The sequence below is a fragment of the Bombyx mandarina genome, chromosome 10, assembly GCF_030267445.1.
Source record: "Bombyx mandarina strain Sakado chromosome 10, ASM3026744v2".
Classification (NCBI taxonomy): domain Eukaryota; kingdom Metazoa; phylum Arthropoda; class Insecta; order Lepidoptera; family Bombycidae; genus Bombyx; species Bombyx mandarina.
In genome coordinates this window covers 14,521,568-14,546,711 of record NC_143217.1, presented here as the reverse complement: position 1 = coordinate 14,546,711, position 25,144 = coordinate 14,521,568, and the positions used below count along the sequence as shown (strand labels likewise).

The following is a 25,144-nucleotide window of genomic DNA, read 5'->3' as shown; positions in this document are numbered from 1 at the left end:
TACAATCAATTTCATTTCTACGTAGGTACAATCTTTTTCGTCCTTTGTAAAAATAAACCACACATTATTGAAAACATCAAGTCGGTCAGATGTTCTTTAAAAATTTTTGAACGTAGTTTATAGCGTTTGGGGATTGGCTAAAATAATAGAAATTGACATATTGACCAATAGCTTTCCTTTAATGACATTTGTGACATTTTCAAAGAACATTCAACCAATTACAAAACGCACTAATTTCTCCATAGTGTGAAAATCGACCACAGAAAACAGAAAAGTTATAGAAAATCAAAATTTTCAGCAAGATAATTATTATTATTTTCTTGAGTACAACATTAATGCAAAAATGTACAAAATGATCCTATAAAGTACAGGTAAGTGATAATGAAAATTTTAAAACTGCAGTAGAACCTATAATTTCTTTGAAATTGAAGAACGATTATATTATAATTAGTAAAATTATAAATACAAATCTATTTTTGATTTATATTTAGCGGCTGTCACTTGTTTTACGCCTCAGTATATTTTAAATGTTATTTATGACCTATAAATAGCATTAACATGTATACAAATTTTCACGCGGCTGCAGGAATATACATCGGTTGTTGTGATGATGCAACGAGATGATAAGGTGCAAACGATTCCCATATAAAACTGCTTCAGTGTTTTATAATTTTGCTTCTTATGCATGCTACTTCTCTCACAGTAGACTCAAATAAACCTTGAAAGCACTGTTTCAAGCAAAAACATAACCTCAACTTATGTGGAGCTTAAAGCTTTTTCTATCTGCATTAAAATTTAAAGTTTTTTTTTTCATTTCAGTCTAATCACAATTTGCACTTTTTTAGTTACTGTTTCTTTTTTTGTTTTGTTGCAGTCCATCCTTGCATGTTGTTTAAATATAGAAGTAATACATTGACTATATTATTGGCTTGTCCGCCATAAGGTACTTCTAACTACAAGAGTGATTTCATTCCCGTATGGCGGCGTATGTTAACCGAACGATATCGATGATGGCTGGTGACGGGCCACACAATGTGTCGATGTTGAACAACGGCTCGGTACGTGTGAACATGCAAAATGTTGACTCCCCGCTCCAGATATTCGTCAGAGCGAAGAAGAAGATAAATGATATATTTGTGGAGATTGACGATTATGTCAAAGATGCTGTCACTTTTATGCATGGTGAGCCCTATAATAACAGACATATTTCATGGAGAACAATGATAATCATGAAAGATGATAGAGATATGTTGGAATATAGAAACCTCATTGACAATTAGGGTCAGTCAGTGGCAGCTAATGAACTAAGAAGATAGTTTGTTAAATAATTGTATTGAGTTTTATCAATTAAGAATCTTCATAAGTTACTTTGAAATTATAATGATCGTATGTAGTATCAGAGCATTACATATCGACGCTTGAAAGGCAAACGTGACTAAGCGACAATAACTGATTTATACATAAAGATAGGCAATAACCATATTCGATGCGCAAAAAAAATATATTTCTAGGTCTATTAAAATCATTTCAATCCTACAGCTACTAGCTAGATTCTACTACAGCTAGATTCGTTAAAATAAATTTTGTTTTCAGGTATTTCAACTTTAAATTAGTCTACTGTAAAGTTCACGCATTGTCGCTTAGTCACTTTTGCCATTTAAGTGTCGATATATTTTAAAAAGAGTTTTCAGTCTTCTATTTTTGTATATTTTCATTACTGGAAATAGGAATTTTATTGGTAGACGTCATGCTATGAATCAATAGGTTGTGGGATGATTGTCTATGTGCTACTTACTTAACTGATAACATTAATATACATACTGTACTCACAATCTGCAATGTTTTAAATGGTCAGTGCTTGTAAAATTTACATTCTTTTGCTAGATTGGGTTATTGTTGATGAACTTTGATTAGCAATAATTTAAATAATTTTAAAATGAATAACACTTATTTTATTATGTAACATTCTGAATACCTCTCTCCCAATAAACTGTACTTGATTCCAGCTGTATCGGGTGAGAATGGCATTGCCACACCACAGGATATGGGCAATGTGGAGTCATATGTGTCAAAGGTAGAAGCCATCAGAGAGGTTCTCAAGCGAGATCATATGAAAGTTGCTTTCTTTGGAAGGTTTGCATATTCTTTATCTTTGGAAATCTTAAAGTTTGCTAAATAAATAAAAAGTTGTTAAAAACATACTAGTTATTTAAGATCCTAATATGTGATAGGAACATGACTCTGAACTGTGTTACTCTCTGGAGCTAAGATATATTATTTCAAGATTAATAATGGATTAGTCATTAAATTATTTAAAAGGTATCTTCGTTTTACCTAACCATATCTGGGATACAGTCTTATGTTGTCACTTTGAACTTGTGGATGTATACGACAAAGGAAAAATCTCCCACAAAACGGGTGATATTGCTCAGTAGACCAACTGTCCGAATGTTGTTCAGAACTTGTATATATGCAAGCTTATCCTGAAAATGTCGTAAGCAAGATTCAGGCCTCTGTCAAATATCTTGTGTTGTATGATGGCTACCCGCCACAAACTAAGATTATTATTACTTTTATTTACAGGACAAGCAATGGCAAAAGTACAGTTATAAATGCGATGCTCCATGACAAAATCCTACCGAGCGGGATAGGACACACGACTAACTGCTTCTTGCAAGTTGAAGGTTCTGATACAAACGAAGCCTACATGAGAACGGAAGGCTGCGAGGAGAAACTTAATGTACAGGTGAGGAAAAATCACTAACGTATATTACTACTGAGACTATTACTATTACTAAGAGGAGATTGCACGATTGTATATTCTAAGCGATATCCAAGTATACTATTATCATGTAGTTAATCCTTTGAACTGATAAAAAGAATCTGATTACGTATGCATCCATTTGGACAGCTTAGCAGATGTTTTAATAAGTTGTGCATCTGTTTTGACATGTTTTAATTAATAATTTACTATATTTTGTCTGAACTTTATTTAAAAAAAATTTGTTGAATGCCAATCTATACCAATATTATAAAGCTGAAGAGTTTGTTTGTTTGAACGCGTAATTCTCAGGAACTATTGGTCCGATTTGAAAAATTATTTCAGTGTTAGATAGCCCATTTATTGAGGAAGGCTATAGGCTATATAACATCACGCTAAGACCAATACAAGTGGAGCACCAATAAATAATGTTTCAAAATCAGGGTTTCTTCCCCTTTTGAGAGCTTCCGCTGCATGCGCTGCAGAAACGGTTAAAGTTTCGCTAAAATAATGTATGACAGAATTGTTCCTCTTTAAAAGATCTAAAAAAAGTCCGCGACAGCATATGTCTATATGTTAAGGTTGACTGACTCACTATTATGTTTTTTATGCTAAAAAAAATTGTTCTAAAATAAAGCTTTATTTGTGAATTATTCCACGCGGACGAAGTCGCGGGCAAAAGCTAATTTATAATGTAGGCATTACATTGTATGTAAAGATATACAATTGATCGGTCAATAGCATTAGTATAAAAACTTACTGTTCAAACCTAGTTAATGTTTGTTTCAGTCTGTAAGCCAGTTAGGTCACGCCCTGTGCGCGACTCGTCTGCAAGAGTGCTCGCTGGTGCACGTGCACTGGCCCCGCGAGCTGTGCGCGCTGCTGCGGGACGACGTGGTGCTGGTGGACAGCCCCGGCGTGGACGTGACGCCGAACCTCGACACGTGGATCGACAAGTACTGCCTCGACGCGGACGTGTTCGTGCTCGTGGCCAACGCAGAGTCCACGCTCATGGTCACTGTGAGTATGTCGCTCGCCGCGCGCTGTTTGTGGCGTACCTTTTTAGCCTACTTCAAAAAAGAATGGAGTTGTAAATTCAAAAAATTTATGTTATCTCAAAACTGTTTTTGTAGGTGAACGAATTTTGATATATCTTTATTTTTTTGAAAGCTGGGTACTTAAAAATGTATGCGTTACAAGGAATACCCTAACCCGTTGGTTGCGATAGCGATCGTTCAGTGTGCTAAGTGCGAGTAAATTTATAAAGGAATTACCGGAGAATGAGCAGCAGCTTTCTCTAAGTTCCATATCACTGCAATATTCTCGCCAGTTGGTAGTCGGGGTGTATGAGCCTGGAGGACAATCTCCTTACTCGAGACAGGTGGCCGCGTTACACCGGGTAGACCCTGAACTTGTTCACACGTAATGACAAAACAATTACTTCTTGTGGGATAACAACATTTATACAGGATTAAAATGTAAAAGTAATTTCCCTACGACCTTGTGCTAGTAGAAAGGTCACAAACTGTGATGTCTTTGATGGACAAACGACTTGTGTGCTATAGAATGTGTTTATAATTGTCAACAGGAGAAGAACTTCTTTCACAAAGTATCGACGAAGATATCCCAACCGAATATATTTATATTGAACAATCGCTGGGACGCGTCCGCCTCCGAGCCGGAGTACATGGAGCAGGTGAGTCGCCTCCAGCAGCAGACCCCGCGTGGTCCTGCGTGATCACGAACGCCGACTAATTTCATCAAAATCAATGGTACTGAACGATCAACCCCCCCCCCCACTTCTGATCTCAACTGTTAGACGATTTAGAGTCTGTAGCGCCCTCTAGTTAAAATGGAATCTATAGTATTATCTACATATATATATATATATATTAAAATACGTGAAGCAAAAACTTTGTACCCCTTTTTATGAAAATTGCGCGGAGGTAGGAGTTTGAAATTTCCCACGCTTATAGAGAATATAGAGAAGGAGTGCACAATACTATTTTTTTTATTTATTATGAACATAAAAACACACACACAGAGATTATTACACGATTGTGGTTTGTTTTGTGCATCAATAAATTAAAAATCGTTAGCATTAGCGATCAATTGATAGTCGATCGCGTATTCAATATATTCGAAAATAATTTACCAGGTACGCACACAACACGCGAACCGCTGCGTCGACTTCTTATCGCGCGAGCTGCGCGTGTGCTCTCCTAAAGAGGCTGAAGAAAGGATTTTCTTCATATCCGCCAAGGAAGCCCTGCTCACCAGGATGCGTGATCGAGAGAAACCTGTCTCTTGTGAGTATCCGCGTCGAGAAAGTAGCCTGTATCGGTTCTTCGAAGCAGCTTCTTAGTGTTTTGATCTGTTAGTTTATGGACTGGCGATTGAGATTTAGAGATGGTCTCGTCATCACTTTTGATCATTGCGCCACCAGTGCACGACCCATTTTCTATTATCTGAAATCACTGTAAACCACATTGTATTGAAAACTAAACAATATTTTCCATTGCGTTAATCCACAGTGTGTGTTAACAGAGATCTTTTCTGCCGCGTAACGTCCGACTTTGGAGTGAGCTAATCTCCACGGTGTTTCCCGAGCGCTATTACATCGTCTTCTCGCATTAAGACTGTATAATTTCAAAACTTACTAATTTTACAGGAGTGTTTTAAAGGCTTAACATGTGATATAATATTAATCATCTTTGTAACATTTATTTTTTATTTTTTACCAGATACATTATCTGTCTTTTAAAGTAAGATAAAATTATTTATTAATTTTGTTAATAGTAATCAAAATATAGGTAAACTAAAAAAAAAGACTAAAATTAAATTACGCTCTTTTGACAGTATTTATGAGAAAAATACTGGTGATGCCAAATGATTCCGCATATTAAATCAATTTCGAATATTTTTGTAAATTATACACTTTTAATGCGAAAAGACGACATGTCCTTCTTCAAACGAGGTTTGTGGAGAGTATTAAGCGGTAGGCAGCGGCTTAGCTCTGTCCCTGGCATTGCTGAAGTCCATGGGTGACAGTAATCACTCACCGTCAAGTGGGCCGTATGCTCGTCTGTCTACAAGGGCAATAAACAAAAATCTTCCCGCGCGGACTCATAAGAGGTGGTAGGCCACCACTAAAAGTGCTTAATATTGCTAAGTAACGTAATTGCGTCCAGCTCCGATCCTGGCGGAGGGTCACCAGGTGCGCTACTTCGAGTTCGTGGACTTCGAGCGCAAGTTTGAGGAGTGCATCAGCCAGTCGGCCGTGCGCACCAAGTTCGCGCAGCACTCGCGCCGCGGCAAGAACATCGCCGGGGACGTCATGGCGGCTCTCGATCGGGTCAGGATATATACAAACTCCAGTGACGTGTCGTGATGACTCGGGCGGTTATGTCATCTCCTCCCAGGTCCTCTCGGGCGGGATCCAGACTCGGAGAGTGTAGGAGAGTCGTTTAGGGTTTTGGCAGCAGATTTTCACCCCCGTCCTGGCTACACGCATTGCGACACACCATCATCGTTCTTCAGTAAATTAACCCACAGACACAGCCCACTGAGTTTCTCGCCAGATCTTCTCAGTGGGTCGCGTCTCCGATCCGGTGGTAGATTCTACGAAGTACGGCTCTTGCTAGGGTTCGCGTTAGCAACGTCGTCAAGTTTGAGCCCCGTGAGCTCACTTACTAGCCCGGTGACGCTAATATGGTCTCTCAAGACTATCAGCTTAGGTAGAGAAAAACCACGAACAAATCTCCGGGACGGTTTAATAGAGCCAATAGCCATAAAGTATAAAATAATATTATAATATTTCATAAATGGTCTTTACGAATTTTTAGTTTAAAAATAGAATTTGTTTTATAATTAATTTACAATTATTTTGTATAAATTTAAATGACGGTTAGGTATTTTTACTATTTACATAAAATCACGAGGAATTTTAATTTAATATTCTTCATCTGAGATTTTACTATAATTATTAAATTATTATTCAAATATTATTGTTCAATACATATTGCTCGGTGTCTAGCAGAGAAAGTATCAAATTTTGTGTTTGCTTCTGTTATAAAGGGTACAAAAACAATCAGGTATCCAACTAGGTATTTAGTTACTACAATGTTTTTAGTTCATTTATTTATTGTAATTAAGTTGTATAGTATAAAGCTTTTAATTATTTTTTTCTAGGTGTACAACATAGCAACAGAGCAAAAGGCAGCCAAGGTCGAGAAGCAGAGGATACTACACGAGCAGTTGTCGTCCATAGAGGAACAGCTGACCACCATCACGAGGCAGATGAAGGACAAGATCAACAGGATGGTTGAGAGCGTGGAGCACAAGGTTAGCAATAAATTCACCTACGATATTGTCTATAAAGGTAGCATTCCGATGTTGGCGATTGCGACCGACGACTGCGACAGGCGACCGCGACCGGATCGCGCGACTTACTGCTTAGTATGAATTTATATGGAACCCTAAACAATGCAAGCGACCCGGTCGCGCGACCTGTGGGCGTGGCTAGTAAACGACCCGGCCACCTTGCACGTCAAAATGGCGTAATTTTCCACACTTGATGACAAATTATTAATAGATCTATACTAATATATAAATCTACAATGGTTTTTACGGATGTTGCGTTATAACTACTGAACAATGCATCCGATTAATTAGAAATTTGGTATCCATGTAGAAAATAAATGTACTTAATGGATAGGCTAATATTTATATGAATGTTGGACTCCCTACACCAGTTGCGGGGGCGTTAATGATGAGAATCTTTGTGGGGGTGAGAAATAATGTTAATTTTAAATGCCCAGTACAGCTAGTTATTAATAGATGTAGTGTCTAAAAACCCACCTATATACGATTAGATATTCCAGTCATATCGAGATAATGTTATTCGAGACAATATTTTTTGGAAGAAATTGGCAAAATTCTTGTTTCCGAAAGCAAGGCAAACAAAATGAGTGTATCATCTTCTTCTAATAAAATCTGTATACCTCTTTTCCTAGTTGCGGATACATTGTCTGACATAATTATACTGAGCACTAGAACACAAGTGTATACAATAAAAACTGCGAGCAGACTGGCCGTCGGTCGTGATCCTCAACATCGGAATGCTACCTTAAGGCCTTTGTCGCTTTTATTTCGGTCGCAGCCCATGTATGCGGGCAAGAGTCACAACCCGCCATTACCGTCTTCAAAATGTACCATACAATGGGGTAAATAGGGACAAAATCGACCTTCAGATTGAATTTTAAAATAGTTCCAATTAAATAGTCACTGCTCAACCAAAGAAATAAGTTGAGTCTTGAACGTACCTAGGTGATAAAAACCGTTACATTATTTTAATTATTCATTTTAAAGAAATAATAGGTAAAATAATGGCCGTCCCAATTTACCCAGCGTCCGGGGTAAATTGACACGGTTAAGGGTTAAATTGGGATATTTGTAAGGGTTGTCAACTCGCAGTACTGCGATATATAGGTAGGTGCCATATAATTATTTATATGGACCGAAATGATGAATACAATCCATAATTTAAGCACAATACACAACATAGTGTAAATTAACCTGGTTTCTATTCCGAAGCGATGTGACGTGAATGATAATCAACAATACAATGATCAAAAAAAGTATGTGCATGTTATATTTTAGAAAATTATTATTTAATTTCCTTAAAAATCACAACTCTGAAACAAAATCATAAAATAGAATAAAAAATAGAAAATAAAAGGACTGGAAATGCATTAATACAATTTTATTTAATCAACATTTTCAAAATGATCTTTGAGCAAGAGTAAGATATCAGGTGAATAAGATAAAAAAACAGCTTTATCTGATTACTGTCAATAATAACAAAAATAAAAGAAATTCTTTCTAAGCTAAATAACTAAACTCAATTAATTCACTCACTCATAATTGGATATCTCGGATTTTTAATTAATGTTACATTTAAAATCTGAGGCCTGTTTTTTATTTGTGTGTGCGTTGTGAATGTTAAAAAAATCATGATTCGACGCGTGAATAGATTCTGAAATAACAAAAGTTTTGATTCGTTTGAGTTCTTTTAACTTTTAATTTTTTTTATTGCTATAAAGAACATACGACCGGGCAGATATTACAAGGTAAATGTCGCGAAAAAAAGTTATTATATATACTTTTCTTTTACCTATAATACTTACATAAACTAACTGATAAACACATTAACCTTCTTTACATCACGCAATTAAGTGATAGTATAGGCTAAAAAATCTATTATAAGATATCAGTGACAACCCTAACAAGCCATCCCTATTTTGTCTTTTGGCGTTCCAATTTTGTGTTTTCTCGTCCCAAATTTTTCCAGTCTCGTTCCAAATTACCCTACATAAGTCCCAATTTTCCCCAAAAAGAAAGGAAAAAATATATATTTTTTATTTTGTTGAAATATTGTATTTAAAATAAGAATATTGCAACTTACCGTTTGTTGTGGTATTTCCAGGTGTATTAAAAACTTATATAAACTGTGATCTTATTGAAAAAACAACGATAATATTACTTTTTTTAAAAGTTCTTTAAGCTGTTTTAAAACGCACTTTTCAACCACTATTTTAAATTTAATTTGACGAATTTTTGGGACCAACTAAACTCATGTTTAGTACTTCCATAGTTAACTTGGTTTTTCTTCTATACATTGATAAATATTACCTTAAAGAAAATTAGGTAGATTCCGTGCTACAAGTACTTTGAGAATCTTCCGCAGGTTTGTCCCAATTTACCCCAGAATCCCAATTTACCCCATGTCATGGTAAACAAAATTAAACACGTGTAATGAGTTGTTTATTGAAACAAAACAACCAAGTTGTTGCTCTGCAAAGAGTTATTTATTTTATCATTATTTTATTAACTTATTTCTGCACTTATAATTATGATAATTATATTCGAATCTGCAAAGAGAAACAACATTGAAAGATATTGCTTCAATATTTAAATTTTTTTTTGTAAATCGGATTTATTTAATTATTTTTTAGAAAGCACATTATCTTTTTGAATGTACAGAGCCAGAGAGAAATATTTCCAATTATAGAATGAACATAACTTGCACCATAGACTTATTTGGTACAATTTTTCCTTATTAGGAAAGGCAAGGGGATCTGAGCCCATACAGCTTGCATCATAGATAATACTATTATGATAGTCGAAGCTAATGCGCGCGGGAAATTTAAATGTAATGAAGGGCCAAGAGAGCTTCATTTACACATGTATGTATACTAAAATTCCAATCGTTTTTTATTGTATTCCAGGTATCTCTAACCCTGAGTCAAGAGATCCGTCGTCTGTCGGCCCTCGTCGATGAATACGAATCGGAATTCCGTCCAGAGCGACCCGCCCTCGAGCAGTACAAGCGAGCCCTGCACCGGCACGTCGAGGCGGGGCTAGGGTCTAGACTCAAGAAGAGACTGTCTTCAGATATAGGAAACGAAATGGACGTAGTTCAAAAGGAGATGGCTGGTTAGTTGTTTTATATTTTAAATGGAGATTGCTGTGTCGCAATGTGTGCAGCCAGGACGGGGGTGAAGATCTGCTACCGACCCTAAACGGCTCACATACACTCTCAGAGTCTGAATCCCGCCCGAGGGGACCTGGGAGGAGGTGACTTAACTGACTGAGTCCATACCGAACCCGACCTTCCGTCTGCCACCACGGGCTACACCGGTGCCGCTGGTTTTTTTTTATTGCCCGAGCAGATAGACACCTGATGGTAAGTGGTTACCGTCGCTCATGGACGTCAGCAATGCCAGGGGCAGAGCCAAGCCGCTGCCTACCGCTTAATACTCTCCACAAGCCTCGTTTGAAGAAGGACATGTCATAGCGCTCGGGAAACACCGTGGAGGGGAGCTCATTCCATAACCGAATGGTATGTGGCAAAAAAGACCTCTGGAAACGCACTGTCGATGACCGTAGTAGCTCCAGGTAGTATGGATGAACTCTACTCCGGTGGCGGATAGTAAAAACGAGAAGATAGTGTCTACTCACATAATTCCTGAGAGCACTCCCCGGTTTGGATATATCCAGTAGGACCACAGCCAGCCTGCCGAGTCGGAATACTTTACTTTCCACTATCCGGCGTTCTGAGAGATGTCCATACGACCACATTACCAAGGGAGGCAGAAGGGCCGAATGTTTTTGGCGTGTTGTGTTAATAATTATCAATGGTGTGCTATTTTTTCATTGAATTATTTTATATTCCGCAGAACGCATGTACAATATCCTTCCTACCAACAAGCGTGCCGCCGCAGCAAACTACATCATACCTCACCAGCAGCCCTTCGAGGTGCTGTACCGGCTGAACTGCGACAACCTCTGCGCCGACTTCAACGAAGACTTGTCGTTCCGCTTCTCGTACGGGCTCACGGCTCTCATCCAACGGTTCCAGGGAAAGAATACTAATCGGATCGCTTTGAATAACCCCCCACAGTACACTCAGGTGGGTCCCGGTGATTGTCACATCACGTAATTTATTAATTTTTTATTTAATTATTGCTAAGGTGGGTGGACGAGCTCACAGCCCACCTGATGTTAAGTGGTTACTGGAGCCCATAGACATCCACAACGTAAATGCGCCACCCACCTTGAGATATAAGTTCTAAGGTCTCAAGTATAGTAACAACGGCTGCCCCACCCTTCAAACCGAAACGCATTACTGCTTCACGGCAGAAATAGGCAGGGTGGTGGTACCCACCCGCGCAGACTCACAAGAGGTACTACCACCAGTAATTGCGCAAATTATAATTTTGCGGGTTTCATTTTGGTCACATTGTTGTGTTCCAGATCCCGGCCAGCATCACCCCGGTGTCGGCGCTGCCCCCCGCCCCCCGCGCCGCGCTGCCCGTGCTCAGCGCGGAGGAGTGGGGGCTGCTCTCCAAGTTCGCGCTGGGGGCCCTCACGTCGCAGGGGACTATGGGGGGCCTGTTGCTCTCCGGATTGGTTAGTTCATCTCTGTACTACTCTCAATACTTAGTTACGGAAATGTAGTTTACTGAGTTTCCACTGAAAAAATCTCAGTAAACGACCACCATTTTACTGAGATTACATTTCATCCCATATCATCTCATCTCATATATCATATTTCATAAAAAAAATATATATATAAGATTAGGCTGTATGGTGTGATATTTTTGCCTTTCCATTTGGAAAAATAAAACGACTAGTACTCTGTTGGGTGAATCCTAGAGATGCGTGTGTTGCAGCTGCTGAAGACGGTGGGGTGGCGCGTGCTGGCGGTGACGGGGCTGGCGTACGGCGCGCTGTATGCGTACGAGCGCCTCACGTGGACGGCCAAGGCGCAGGAGCGCGTGTTCAAGCGCCAGTACGTCGCGCACGCCGGCAAGAAGCTGCGCCTCATCGTCGACCTCACCTCCGCCAACTGCAGCCACCAAGTGCAGCAGTGAGTACCCCGCCCCGCCTCGCGTCCCCGCTAACGTATAGATCCGACCTTTTAGCTTTACGGGCTTGAAATTATTTCATTAAAGAATTTTAGTTATTGAGATACGTTCACGGCCCCACACTCAACATTTGTTGTTGTGGCTCTAATAGAAACGAAATCGTTTTAAATTAGATAACACAAGTATTTGAATAATCTTTTATACATTATTTAACTGGACGTTGGCGTGCGGCCATTACTTGCGCCGACGCGTGACGTCACGGCGACAGAACCCGAGATTGTCGGTCCCTTTCTCGTTTGACCGTTGAGTGTTGCCATATTAATCTATTTATTGAACAAATCGATTGGCATTACACCTATATGTGCCTATACTCTACTACCTTCATATATATTTTGTGGACTTTTTGGTGGGAACGCGAGGAGTGAAGCTGTGTGATTTGTTTTATTTTGTCTATTTAGTGTTTCTTTAGGTTTAAATGTGTAATAACGGTGGTTTATTAACTGTTTAATATCTGAGAAAATGCACAAATGCGGGGAAATGACACAAAGCCGCTGGACGTAACTTCTCAGGATCCTCTAAAAGTCCACTGAAAAAAATCTTAGTAAATGGCCACCATTTTACTGAGATTATATTTCATCTCATCTCATTTCATTTCACTCCATATTATCATTTTTCATAAAAATAAGAATATAAATTAAAATAAGACATGACTTAAAGGTCTTAGTTACCAGGTCATAAAATCCCTTTAAAAAATATATATATTTTGGTTGACCGTTGCGTGTCGACCCCCGCCCCCGCCCCGCTGAGTCGGCTCGGCTAACCGCCCCCGCCCGCCCGCAGGGAGCTGTCCACGATGTTCGCCCGGCTCTGTCGGCTCATCGACGAGGCCACCACGGAGATGGACGCCGAGCTGTCCGGGGTGCGGGACGCCATCAAGATGCTGGACGACGCCTCCACGTCCGCGAAAAAGCTGCGGAACAAGGCGAACTATCTGTCGCACGAGCTCGAACTGTTCGAAGAGGCCTTCCTCAAGCACAATAATTAATTTTGGTAACTTTTTTTACTGACGTTGTAACTATACTGAGATCTTAGAACTAATATCTCAAGGTGGGTGGCGCATTTACGTTGTAGATGTCCATGGGCTCCAGTAACCACTTAACACCGGGTTGTGTGCTCGTTCACCCATCTTTGCAATAACAAAAAAAAAACATAAGTAATTTATTTATTTCATTTACTTCAGATTTTGCATCCATATTACATTCATTAACATTTCATTTATACCAGAAATAAAATAAAAATAATAACTACAATCTTGGAATAAACAAAAGGAATAATAATAATAAAAAACAAAAAATGAAATAATAATAAAACAAAAACTCAAGATTAACATCAAAACTACCTTAACCTAAAGGCTGGTTTGGATCCAGAGTGCTCAACATGAATAACAGTTAAATGATGTTCATAATATTTATAATTTTAATATTATTATAAAATTATTTCAACACAATGCATGAAAGTAGTCATGATTTGAACACTGTTAAATATCAATGCTGTGTGTAACAATCTGAATATGTTTTGAAAGAATTTTTACTTTGTTTGTGTCTATGGACTAAATAAGTAGATATCAAATAAAATATATATTAATTATGTAAATAAATTTTTAAATATAAAAAATACTTATTGAATGTATAGGTGACATTGCTAGAAGAATGAAAAAGTCCCAAGTCACTGTTTTTATGTGTGGCAACGACTCTGCATTCTTTGTGCTTCTTTTCAATATTTAAAACCGATAACATTTTCAATTAATTATTATTAAAAAATAACTAGGTACACTGAATATTTAAAAAATATTTAAATTACTCTCTTAAATTTTCAACAAATAAATTATGTTAAATCACAACGATTTTTTTTTAATTAATATCCATTTGTTTTCCAATCAAGATTTATCGATACTATTTTCAACTATATTTTTTTGCAGTGTGCTAACACGACGTGTCGAACGGAAGACAGCGGCCGGCGAGACGCACTCCGCAGCCGACACGCCACGGTTTCACTAAATATATACAAAGGTAGTAGAGTACAGGTACATATAGGTATAATGCCAATCGATTTATTCAATAAATAGATTAATATGGCAACACTCAACAGTCAAACGAGAAAGGGACAGCCTATCTCGGGTTCTGTCGCCGTGACGTCACGCGTCGACGCAAGTAATGGCCGCTTCGTCAACGTCCAGTCAAATAATGTATTAAAGATGAATTAAATACTTGTGTTATCTAATTTAAAACACGATTTTGATTCTATTAGAGCCACAACAACAAATGTTGAGTGTGGGGTTGTGAATGTATCTCAATAACTAAAATGCTTTAACGAAATAATTACAAGCCCGGAAAGCTAAAAGGTCGGATCTATACGTGTCTATTCATTACGTGAATAGCGTTTTCATTTTTTGCCTTTCCGATAATTTCACTCGACTCTTACATTCAAATTTGTAGGCAGGAGATCGAGAAATGTCGAATATTTCAATCGTTGTATTGTACGTGTGTAGTGGCGGGTAGTTCGCGGAATCGATCTTGTAAGGAAGTCTGCAGTTTACAAGAGCATCGCTGTGAATAAATCTCTTATTTAAAAACGAAAACAACCCATCGTTTCCTTGAAGTTTGTGGAGTAGAGTAGTTTGGCGGTCGAGCCCTCTGTGTGCTTAGTGCGAGTTCTTTATCATTCTCGATAGCGTAAAAGTTAACCCAATTTTGTATGCAGTTGGTAACAGCGCCCCTAGCGGCGAACGTAGGCAAACGATCCCATTCCATACAAATATGAGCTAACTTTTACGCTATCGACAACGTTAAAAAACTCGCATTAAGCACACTGCTATCTTCGGGTCCACGTAAACCTCTGTGTGCTCAAAGAGAGTTTTTTAACTTCTCGATCGCGTAAAAGTTAACTCAAATTTGTATGGAGTTGGAGCAGCTTCCCTTCGTTTGCCGCTAGAGGCGCTGTTCCAATTCCATACAAATTTGAGTTAACTTTTGCGCGATCTGTTTAAATAGTAAAATGAGTGCATTTCTTCTTGTTTCAAGTTCATTCGAACTCACGCGCTCGTGACGTCACAGTTCGGTAAAGATACTGAGAATCGGGTTCTAAGTTACTGCGTATCCTTTGAAATTGCTCGACGCACGCGTCACGTGATTCAAACAAAGTGTTTTCTTTCATATTAATCTTTTCTTAACAATGATTTTTTTTTTAATAGAAACAAATTTTCATTGTGTTCTAATCCAACCAAATTCGCGAAGCAATTTATTCTCTTAAGGACTTGACATTTGGTCGCAGTACATAGGCGATATCTTTAAAGATGTTTACTTCAATTATTACTGGGGCATAACATTTTTATTAACATTAATGGTTATGTGAGAAATATGAAATATCGGATATTTTAAAACGAATGAAATAAAAACCGTAATTGAATATTTTTAACTCAACGTTTAATATATATTTCGATCTGTTAATATTGCTGCTTCGTACGAGGCGACCGTGTGGCTCCTTTAATAGAAAATACACGTTGATATTTTAAGGTTATTGAATGAAATACTTGATTTTATCACAATCGATGCAACGGCTCCCCACAGATTATATAGGGATATGTTGTCTATGAATATAAAGTGTTACTTGTCGTTAAAATCTCAGTTCACAAAGTTAAGATAGGTTGAAATTTTATTATCCGTGGCAATTTCTTAACATGTATTACTTTGATCTTATTGTTAAAGCATGTTATGTTACCAACATTAAAATACACGCACGCTACTTTAAAATATACACGTGCATAATCTGTGTAACGTTTGTTTGTAATTATTTATTCCGACATCTTTGTTTGTATGTACAGTGATTTTTATTCTTAATTAGATCAAATATGTATTATTGTAATTTAGTGATTTTGTTATTATTATTTTTTCAAACTTATTTAATCGATCAAGCTAAGACGAAACGTCAAAAAATATATGTTGTTGTTTCTTTGAGCTATATTTTCCCTCTGGCAATACTAACGTCACTGTATGTAACTATACTTAAGACCTTAGAGTTTATATCTCAAGGTGGGTGGCGCATTTACGTCGTAAATGTCTATGGGCTCCAGTAACCACTTAACACCAGGTGGGCTGTAAGTTCGTCCACCCATCTAAGCAATAAAAAAAAATGTTTTTTTTAGATGTCACGAAAATTTTGTTGAGAATAATCGCACGTAAAGTTGTTTACCTAAAGAGCGAGTGTAGGTTGTCCTTGTAGATGCTAACTAACTTCTGGGTCCGTACTGTTGCTATTAGAGTTATATAATAAGTCTGGCATGTAGGCTTCATTCCATATCTGATTATTTGTGTGTCTATACTATACTATACAGGGTGTGATAAAGTAACGTTGTGAAACTTTTCTTTTTTCTCTACTTACCTTGCTGGTAGCTTAAGGGGTTATTTCAGCTACGTCCGGATTGGTAAGTGAGCTCACGGGCTCAACCTGAGAGAATTTGCTAACACTAGCCCCAGTAAGAGCAGTGCTGCAAAATTTGTAATACCACCGGATTGGAATCGCGACCCACTGAGAAGATCCGGCGAGAAACTCAGTGGGCTGTGTCTATTGTTTAGTTCGCTTGTCGTAATTCGAGAGTTCGACGCAGCTCGTATAGAAATGAGAATGGTACATTGAGACAAATACAGTTGGAATTCAACCTCACGTCTCAAGGTCATTAATGACGTTCACGTTGTATTCTTAGTCTCCAGTTACCGCACAAACACCAGGTGCAGTCTGAAGTCTGTGTGCTTAGTGAGAGTTTTTTAACGTTCTCGATAGCGTAAAAGTTAACTTAAATGTTGTATTTATTTATTTATTCAATTCAATACAAGTCAGGTTTACAGTTTCCACCAAAACGACTAAATCGTTAACACAAAAAACATTACTAAAATTATTAAGTACTAGCCGTACTCGCCTCGCTAGGCATTTAAAATTAACATTATTATTTATTGTCATTATTATTAGCGAGTCCAACACTCATATAAATATTAGCCTATCTGTTAAGTACATGTATTTGCTACATGGATACCAAGTTTCAAGTCAATCAGATGCATGGTTCAGTAGTTATAACGGAACATCCGTAAAAACCACTGTAGATTTATTTATTAGTATAGATTATTATTATGCTAAAAATAACATTATTTTAGACAAAAGTATTCCCCAAATATCGGCAAATACGTCAGCATCCTGGATTTCGGAGAGAAATTCATTTCATTCGTTGTATAGAGTGGGAACGTTTGTCTACGTTCACCGCTAGGGGCGCTGTTTCAACTGCTTACAAATTTGAGTTAACTTTTACGCTATCGAGAACGTTAAAAAACTCGCACTGAGCACACTGCTTATATAATAATCTGTATAATCGCATATCTTCTACGACAGTGACTTTAGTATTGCTCTGAAGTGGCAATGGAAGGCTCTCTGAGTGATAGAATTTAAACGTAGATTTACTATGGTTCCTCATATTGTTACCTTGTTGTTGAATGCTGCTCCTAAATGTGCAACGATAAACTAAAGTTATTCTTGGTGGTTTTTTTTCACTATTTAATTCCAGACTCCATGTCGGCACGATTTGAATTTGAAATTTTATTTGTTAGTGTACGCTTAAATGCTTGAAAATGTGTGCGCTTAAAGCTAGTTACGAACTGTTTTGTAGCTTCCGTGTTCAACTCCAGTCATCAGTATCATTTTTCCAGTTCACACGAAATAAAAAACTAAACAAGAAAATACTTCAGCACAATGTGTTTACAGTAAGACCTAGTATTTGAATAGATTTGTATCTGTTTTGTCACACTAGTCTTAAGAAGTCAATAAATTCAATCGAAGTCCATAAACAATATAATATTTAAAGTAATTCAATTTTAGCACAACGAAATGTATTTATTTTTCATTTTTAAGAACTCCAAATTATATTCTGTTTTATATTACTCATAGGATCATTTTAAAACATTACAGATTTGATAGAACCATACGATTTGTTGTTGTCAGAGAACCAACCGCCCCGGTCGACAGACAGTTTGCCGATAAAGATACATTTTTGACATTTTGGAAATAATGTAAAATCATATTCAATATATATGTTACGGTAAATGTACACTCTTTGGAAATGTATGCGCACCACATTACTAGCACTTGCGATTTCGTATGCCATGCTCACATTTACCAAAACGACATGGTCATTGTGAATTCAATGTACATTTCCCTTCTTTGAAATTGTAAATGTTAGTTGAATGCACATTACCCAAACGAGGAGGCAAATGTGCATATGTACAGTAAGGAACGAAATAAGTGCCTGAAGACTTACCGATTCACCTTCCTTCCACTGCCTCGCGCTCCCTGGGCTCAGCGCCGTTTCCGGAGGTGGGACCGTCTGTCCCTTGACTGGTACACGATGAACAATTGTCGCTGGTTCTAATGGTCACGCGTGACTTGCGTTGGATAATTTTTGTTTTTTGTAATAAATAATGTCTGTCGCGGAATGCGTGTGCTATGTGTACTATGCGACGGCGATCTCTGCCCGTAGGCTTGGAGGGGTTGCTCAGCAAGCTTCTGGTTGGCTACAGGCAAGATCGAACCTTACTGCGCTTAGGTTAAGACTTGTGTTGTCTTGAAGATGTATATTGCCTAATACTCGATACTAATAAAAATATAGAAACACGAAAAAATCTGTTTCAGTACGAAACAGCATCTTTACCGGAAAATGTGCACATTTGCCGCAATATCTACTTTTACCGTAACATACACATGGCATAAATGTACGAAACTGAAAAAATATTTGAAATTTGTAGACGAAAAAGAATTTGCACACGCTTCGTTAAGAGCACGGAGCCCGCTCGTCTGCGCCGTATTTACTCCTATCTACCGTTCATAGAAGCCAAAGGAATGTGTATGAATTGTGAAAATGTATGTTAAATAAAAAAATTATGAATATTTATTACGGAACCATAATGTTAAGTAGGTACTCGATGTGTTATATTCGTTTTTGTTGTATTATGTAATTTAGCTAAAGCATTATTTAGGAGAATTTGTTTTTTCTCATGTAAATAAAACGAAAATAAAGGTTTCCTTTATAAAAAAAATATAGTTTTATTTTTCTCCATAAAACAATCCGATAGACGGCTTCTCGCTGCGGGATGAAACCGGAACTTGACTCAATTAAATAATAATGAAAAATTATATATTTATCCACATAATTATTAACCACGACACTCTTCAGGTAGTCTTGTTATGAAAAACATGGTAAACCGTCGACGTCGCCCAAAGCACGTCATCACGGATCCTCCTGATCCATTAACGGTGCTTTTAGGCAATACAAGCACCGGTCACCGTCCTCGCCGAACCCGTCGCTTGCGACGAAGGGCTCGACGAGCGAATTAACCCACAGACACAGCCCACTGAGTTTCTCGCCGGATCTTCTCAGTGGGTCGCGCTTCCGATCCGGTGGTAGATTCTGCGAAGCACTGCTCTTGCTAGGGCGGTGTTAGCAATTCTCCGGTTTGAGCCCCGCGAGCTCACCTACACAAGCTAGGGTACGCTGAAGTAGCCTCTCAAGGCTATCAGCATAGGTAGAAACAAAAAAAAAAAAAAAAAAAATTAAAAACTACTTCAATGTTAATTATTGTTTAAAAAGTTAGTTAAAAAATATTGAACAATTTCGATCTAAACTAGACACAAATTAAAAAAACTCAATGCAATTCAGTACTTTAGTTACCTATAATAACCACATTTACAAGTCATGATCTGATAACAGTAGCATTGAAGACGAAAATTAAAAATCGAAATGCGAGTACTTCGCTCACATTCGAAATTTTCTTTAAAATTTAGGAACTTCCGTCCTGATGGGGATTCCCCGACCGCACGTGCTTACGTTTTTTTTATATTTCTTATGAACTCGACTCCTGTTTTCAGATCTGATATTTACATACAACAATTATATATATATGGTAATCATCATTATATCATTATATATAAGTATATATATATCTAATAATAATAACAAATTAAAATTAGAAATATTCAATTAGTAAAGTTGAACATATCGATATCCGAAGTCATGTTTCATTTGCGAGAAATATTGAGATCACCAGTAATGTTTTTCATAAAAATTACTGTGGTTCTAATTTTGATATTAACATTAACATTGTCTATGCTTAATTCTAAATCTTTTATGGTTGTAAATCAAAAGTTGGTGCAAAAAGGTGTGCTTACATTAAACCTGCAACTACAATACATTAACAAGAAACGTAAAAGTATAATCTCTTAATTGTGGGAGGTAGTTGTAGTATGTAATCAGATGATGACGCGGGGTCAACGTTCTCGCGTCGCATTTACTTTACATTGCGCGTTCATGAAATGTAGATTTTCGTTTCCACCTTATGGTGAATTGGTGACCGGTAAAATCGAGGGGAAAAGCCTAGGGGTAGAGGTCCCAAACGATGGTCGGACCAAATAGCGGAGTAACTGAAAATATCTGTCAGCGACATACTCCACCAAGCTACAGATCGATGGAGACAGCTAGTTGACGGAATCAAACGGAGTCACGATCCTCAGCAATGAGGGACCGATTGAAGAGAGAGAGAGACATCTTGTATTATTATTAGCCAGGTAGTCTACGAAATAAATAGGTACAGCTTCGTTTTGAATAACCAAAACTACCAGCTGATACATACAAGTTTGATTTCTGGGAACTCTAACTAAATCATCTAGTCTCAAATTGTGAGAGTTCCGATCATTAGGTATGTCACAGGGCTTGTTCTAAAGAAATACATGGCGTACTGTGGGGCTTCGATATCATTCATCGTACAGTTGTCTAATGTTTATTATCTATTATTAATATTCTAGTTTAAGATTCCAATGTGATTTTCAAGAACTATATGTAAAAATATTGTCTATACTTAAATCTAGATGCTTCATTGTGTCATCTTCTAAACTGGTTTGGTGCTGTAAAATAACAGATGTGTTATTATTGTTTTAGAGGCTATTCTACAAAGTTTTTGTGATTGATAGATTACTGGTGGCCCGAAGGCCTTTCCAGTTTCACCAGGACAGGTGGGCGAGCAAAGGCTCTGCCAGGCGGGGTGAGATTTGCTAAACTGCCCGAGCGCCTCCGAAGGAGACCTAACAACTTAAGAGCAATTGCTTCGCGAATGAATCTACTACCGGATCGGAATCGCGACGCGTTGAGAAGATCCGGCGAGAAGCTCAGCGGGCTGATGCATGGGTTAGGTTGCACGCCGACGTCTTTGTCGAGTTCGACGAGTACGGTTACCGGGGTCTTTAAGCCTGCTCCTAGTGTTAGAGCTGAAGGCGTCTAATGCAAAGGTTATTGGATCTGATGGATCCGTAAGGGCGTGATTCTACCAAGTTTGGATCGTTCTGGACTGTCTGGTTACTGATGTTAAGTGAGTGAGTGATGTTAAGTAATTCCCCTGATGTTAAGTGATTTTAATTTTTTTTATTGATTAGATGGGTGGACGAGCTCATGAGCCACCTGGTGTTAATTGGTTACCGGAGTCCATAGACATCACCAACCTACATACCACCACCCGCCTAGAGACGAGTTCTAAGTCTCCGTTTTTACAATACAGCAGCTGCCCGACCCTTCAAGCCGAAACGTATTGCTGCTTCACGGCAGAAATAGGCAGGGTGGTTGTACCTACCCGTGCGGACTCACAAGACTTCCTTATATTAGTATCAGTCATCAGGATTCACATTGTCACAATTATCTCCGGTAATAACTTAACATAACTTAAAGTGACCTCAACTACCAACAAAAAAATAATTACCAAAAAAGCATCAGTTTTAAACTCTCCCTTATTGAACAGGATATTGTTTCCTTCGGTCTTTATTCCATAGTGAGAGCACACCTTTATTGTGTCCCTGTTGCTTGATAACCTCAACCAACGTGTTATAACTTCGATTGGCACTACAAACTTTTTACTGTTATATGCATGGGCTAATGTTAGTAATGCTTTCCTGTAATGAAAATAAAATCTTTAAATCTAAAATACTTTCGACTATACGTATTTTCCCTAGTTTGTAAATATTTAGGTTACAATATAAGGTTAAATGGTATTTGAGAAGTTATAAACCTCAAACGCCTTTGTTATTATACAAAAACAATAATTACCTTTGCATCACCGGCATATATGTGTACAAAGCACAATAGCTCAGAGGACACAGGGTCTTCATTGATTTGAATATTTTAATATAATTTCCTTTCATATTTGCTATCGCAATTTTAAATGCAGAATTTAATCTTGCGTCACTGAAAAAAATTTAATTGAATATATTGATTTTAGTTGAATGAGGCAATATTTATCATCTCTCAGGATAGGGTTGAAATTTTGTTAATGTGTATTTAACAATTTTATTCTATCAGTTTTCCTGAAAGAGTTTCTCCTGGGTTTTTTGCACCAGTCTTACACCCCTTCAAGAAATTAACTGCACTAAGAGACCAAATGCAAAATATCATAAAATCTTGGAACTTGCAGTATAGCAGTCACAGAGCAAAAGCCTAATGTAACAAAATATTATTCCTGGCTATAAGTTAACTTGTTTGTGAACATAAGACAATACATGTCTGTACGCTTCAATGAAAGCATAATAATAAAATAAAAATATTTTTTTTTAATTCATTATCAGGATTACAAACATAAGAACATTGTAGGATAGTTTGTAAATTTACCTTTTCAAATCCTTTGAAAAATTCAAATATCTATATAAAGGGTGGACATCATCTAGATTACACAATATATACAAACACTCCATTAAAACTCTGTCATAACCCAATGTGTATCGTCTTACATTTTTTATGTTTAAATTTGAAATAAAATCAGAGAGTAAATCAATATTTCTGTTAGTGGACAGATCCATTGTGTCAATGCAACTTAGAAACCATTTAATGCACTCTAATAAATATTTTTTGTTCAAGTCAGAATCAAAACCTTTTGTAGGAAGATTGGAAAATCTGAAATAAGAAAAATATTAATGAACATTCATAAAAACACTTTGGCACTTCAAGCTAGAGCTGTCTTTCTAAATTCAATTATTCATCATCATCAATTATTAAATTAATCTTATAAACATGCGGTTAGCAGAGACTGTCTATGAGAGCTTTTGACACATACAGAAAGTATCAGGAATCCAGTATGTTGTGGCTCAAACTTTTTGTTTTTTTTTTGCTTAGATGTGTGGACGAGCTCGCAGCCCACCTGGTGTCAAGTGGTTACTGGAGCCCATAGACATCTACAACGTAAATGCGCCACCCACCTTGAGATAACTTCTAAGGTCTCAAGTATAGTTACAATGGCTGCCCCACCCTTCAAACCGAAACGCATTGCTGCTTTACGGCAGAAATAGGCAGGGTGGTGGTACCTACCTGCACAGACTCACAAGAGGTCCTACCACCAGTAAAACTCTAACAATATTAACTCAACAATTCTCAATATAAAATTAGGTATTTTAGTTTATCAGTAGCTAACCCTGTTGGTTCACAATACTCTACTATGTATTTTAAAGTATATTTAACTGAAAAAATATATGGCAATACATTCAAGCATCTACAGATTTGTAATATTTTAACAACACAGAACTTAATATTATAAAGGACATAATTATAAATTAATGAATCAAATAAATCTTACTTGTATCCATAGTAAACATAAAAACGAATCATCGGTTCCAATAATTTAACACATTGTTCAGGAGGTAATCTCTGTATTGTCATGTCCTGTCTTATAGCCCTTAGTCTGTCATTCACAAAGTCATAAGCCATCACTGAGGACACTTCTTTCCTTTTTGTTACTCTGGAGAAGGAAAAATTCCTTATTAACTCTCTCCACTGACTTGATTCAGTGTTAATATATTATAACTCTTTTAATTTCTTACTCAAGCAGCAAATAATGCAAGGTATCAATCAGTACAGAATATGGTCTAAGCAGATTCGGTTTTGCGATGTTGGTGTCAGCTGCTGATCTACTGTAGCTTTTCACATATTTTCTTATTGGTCCCAGTACCTCCAGTACATGAACTAAATCCTCCCTTTCTCTTCTAAAAAGTGATTATTATCTCAATTGTAAGTGAACGTCGTTGGTAAAGACTTATTTAATATTCATAAAAGTATTTTTTTTACCATTTGTACATTTTTAATCTTTAAACATACAATTATAATTTTGGAGATGAATGTAGTTAAAAACTGATTAAAATAAACGCAATAATCAGTAAGTGATTAAAGTATAATAGTCAGAAGAAAGAAAATTACTTAAAATAAAGTTTAATTTAAATTGTATTTGAATATTTTATTGTAATCTAGTAACTTACAAAATAACCTCTTCATCTGGGCACATAGAATTACAAGTTCCTCTAATAGTATCCGAATTTTTTTCTATGTGCGTACAAAAATAATCAAAATACGAGGACATTGTTATACTTTGTTATGGGCTGAGCAGAATTCTTGGTAGAAGAGAGTAATTAGTATATTCTATAAAGCTGAATTAATGGACAGAAGTTAAAAACATAGATACAAGTTTCAAAAGTGCGTAGACAATAATACACTTAATGTTTATCATCAAAATGTTTAAATTTGAATAGTGATGTTGCTGGTTGCTGATCGTTAATGACAGTTTGTTTTTTGAATTTTGTTCAATGACAACTAGGAAATTTGACAAGTTGAAAAACACAGATCTGAGAGTCACATACCTAGCTGAAAAGTTTTTCGTTTTCAAGATTCGTGAACATCTAGCCGTTACCCACGAGGAAGGAAGGAAGGATTACTGTTTGCCTTTTCAGTTTTACCAGGGCAGATGGGCGACTAAAGGTTCAGCCAGGACACCAATGATAGATGATTCACATAATATTTAAGCCCACGATTGAAACCTACGAATCACATTGACATATT

The 25,144-nt window shown here is 37.2% G+C and overlaps 4 protein-coding genes across 8 annotated transcripts in view; 1 reads left to right on the top strand and 3 right to left on the bottom strand.

Moving 5' to 3' along the window:
- mmd (disintegrin and metalloproteinase domain-containing protein mind-meld) overlaps positions 1-25,144 on the bottom strand; it is a 937,314-nt gene that overhangs the window by 134,584 nt on the left and 777,586 nt on the right. The window lies entirely within an intron of this gene.
- Positions 1-25,144, bottom strand: part of sni (SDR family oxidoreductase sniffer) — a 241,398-nt gene that overhangs the window by 66,419 nt on the left and 149,835 nt on the right. The window lies entirely within an intron of this gene.
- On the top strand, positions 230-19,325 carry Marf (Mitochondrial assembly regulatory factor). 5 transcript variants are annotated; one of them, XM_089730686.1, is made up of 16 exons: positions 232-371; positions 492-628; positions 875-1,182; positions 2,007-2,133; positions 2,584-2,746; positions 3,551-3,781; positions 4,350-4,457; positions 4,920-5,070; positions 5,953-6,116; positions 6,953-7,105; positions 10,051-10,258; positions 11,002-11,234; positions 11,579-11,734; positions 11,998-12,194; positions 13,033-13,242; positions 14,171-19,325. In XM_089730686.1, the coding sequence occupies exons 3-15, from the start codon at positions 978-980 to the stop codon at positions 13,235-13,237; spliced, it is 2,301 nt and encodes a 766-aa protein (XP_089586812.1). In that variant the 5' UTR covers positions 232-371; positions 492-628; positions 875-977; the 3' UTR covers positions 13,238-13,242; positions 14,171-19,325. The 5 variants fall into 5 exon arrangements, with proteins under 5 accessions (XP_089586811.1, XP_089586812.1, XP_089586815.1 ...); XM_089730687.1 differs by having other exon boundaries at positions 249-371; positions 587-628; XM_089730688.1 differs by having other exon boundaries at positions 259-371; positions 587-628; positions 944-1,182.
- Positions 20,356-25,038, bottom strand: LOC114248922 (SAC3 domain-containing protein 1). The gene is made up of 7 exons (XM_028182359.2): positions 24,568-25,038; positions 24,136-24,297; positions 23,892-24,053; positions 22,934-23,215; positions 22,376-22,513; positions 22,032-22,221; positions 20,356-21,186 (listed from the first exon to the last, which is right to left on the bottom strand). The coding sequence occupies exons 1-7, from the start codon at positions 24,666-24,668 to the stop codon at positions 21,109-21,111; spliced, it is 1,113 nt and encodes a 370-aa protein (XP_028038160.2). The 5' UTR covers positions 24,669-25,038; the 3' UTR covers positions 20,356-21,108.

Coding starts and splice junctions, on each gene's coding strand:
- LOC114248922 (XM_028182359.2), bottom strand. CDS start 24,668: ATGTCCTCGTATTTTGATTATTTTTGTACGCACATAGAAAAAAATTCG. Junction 22,514..22,933: donor TTTTCAAAGGATTTGAAAAG/GTAAATTTACAA, acceptor AATTTTTTTCAG/TGACGCAAGATTAAATTCTG. Junction 21,187..22,031: donor TTAAAACTGATGCTTTTTTG/GTAATTATTTTT, acceptor GTTATTTTACAG/CACCAAACCAGTTTAGAAGA.
- Marf (XM_089730685.1), top strand. CDS start 978: ATGGCGGCGTATGTTAACCGAACGATATCGATGATGGCTGGTGACGGG. Junction 2,134..2,583: donor AAAGTTGCTTTCTTTGGAAG/GTTTGCATATTC, acceptor TTTTATTTACAG/GACAAGCAATGGCAAAAGTA. Junction 11,235..11,578: donor ACCCCCCACAGTACACTCAG/GTGGGTCCCGGT, acceptor GTTGTGTTCCAG/ATCCCGGCCAGCATCACCCC.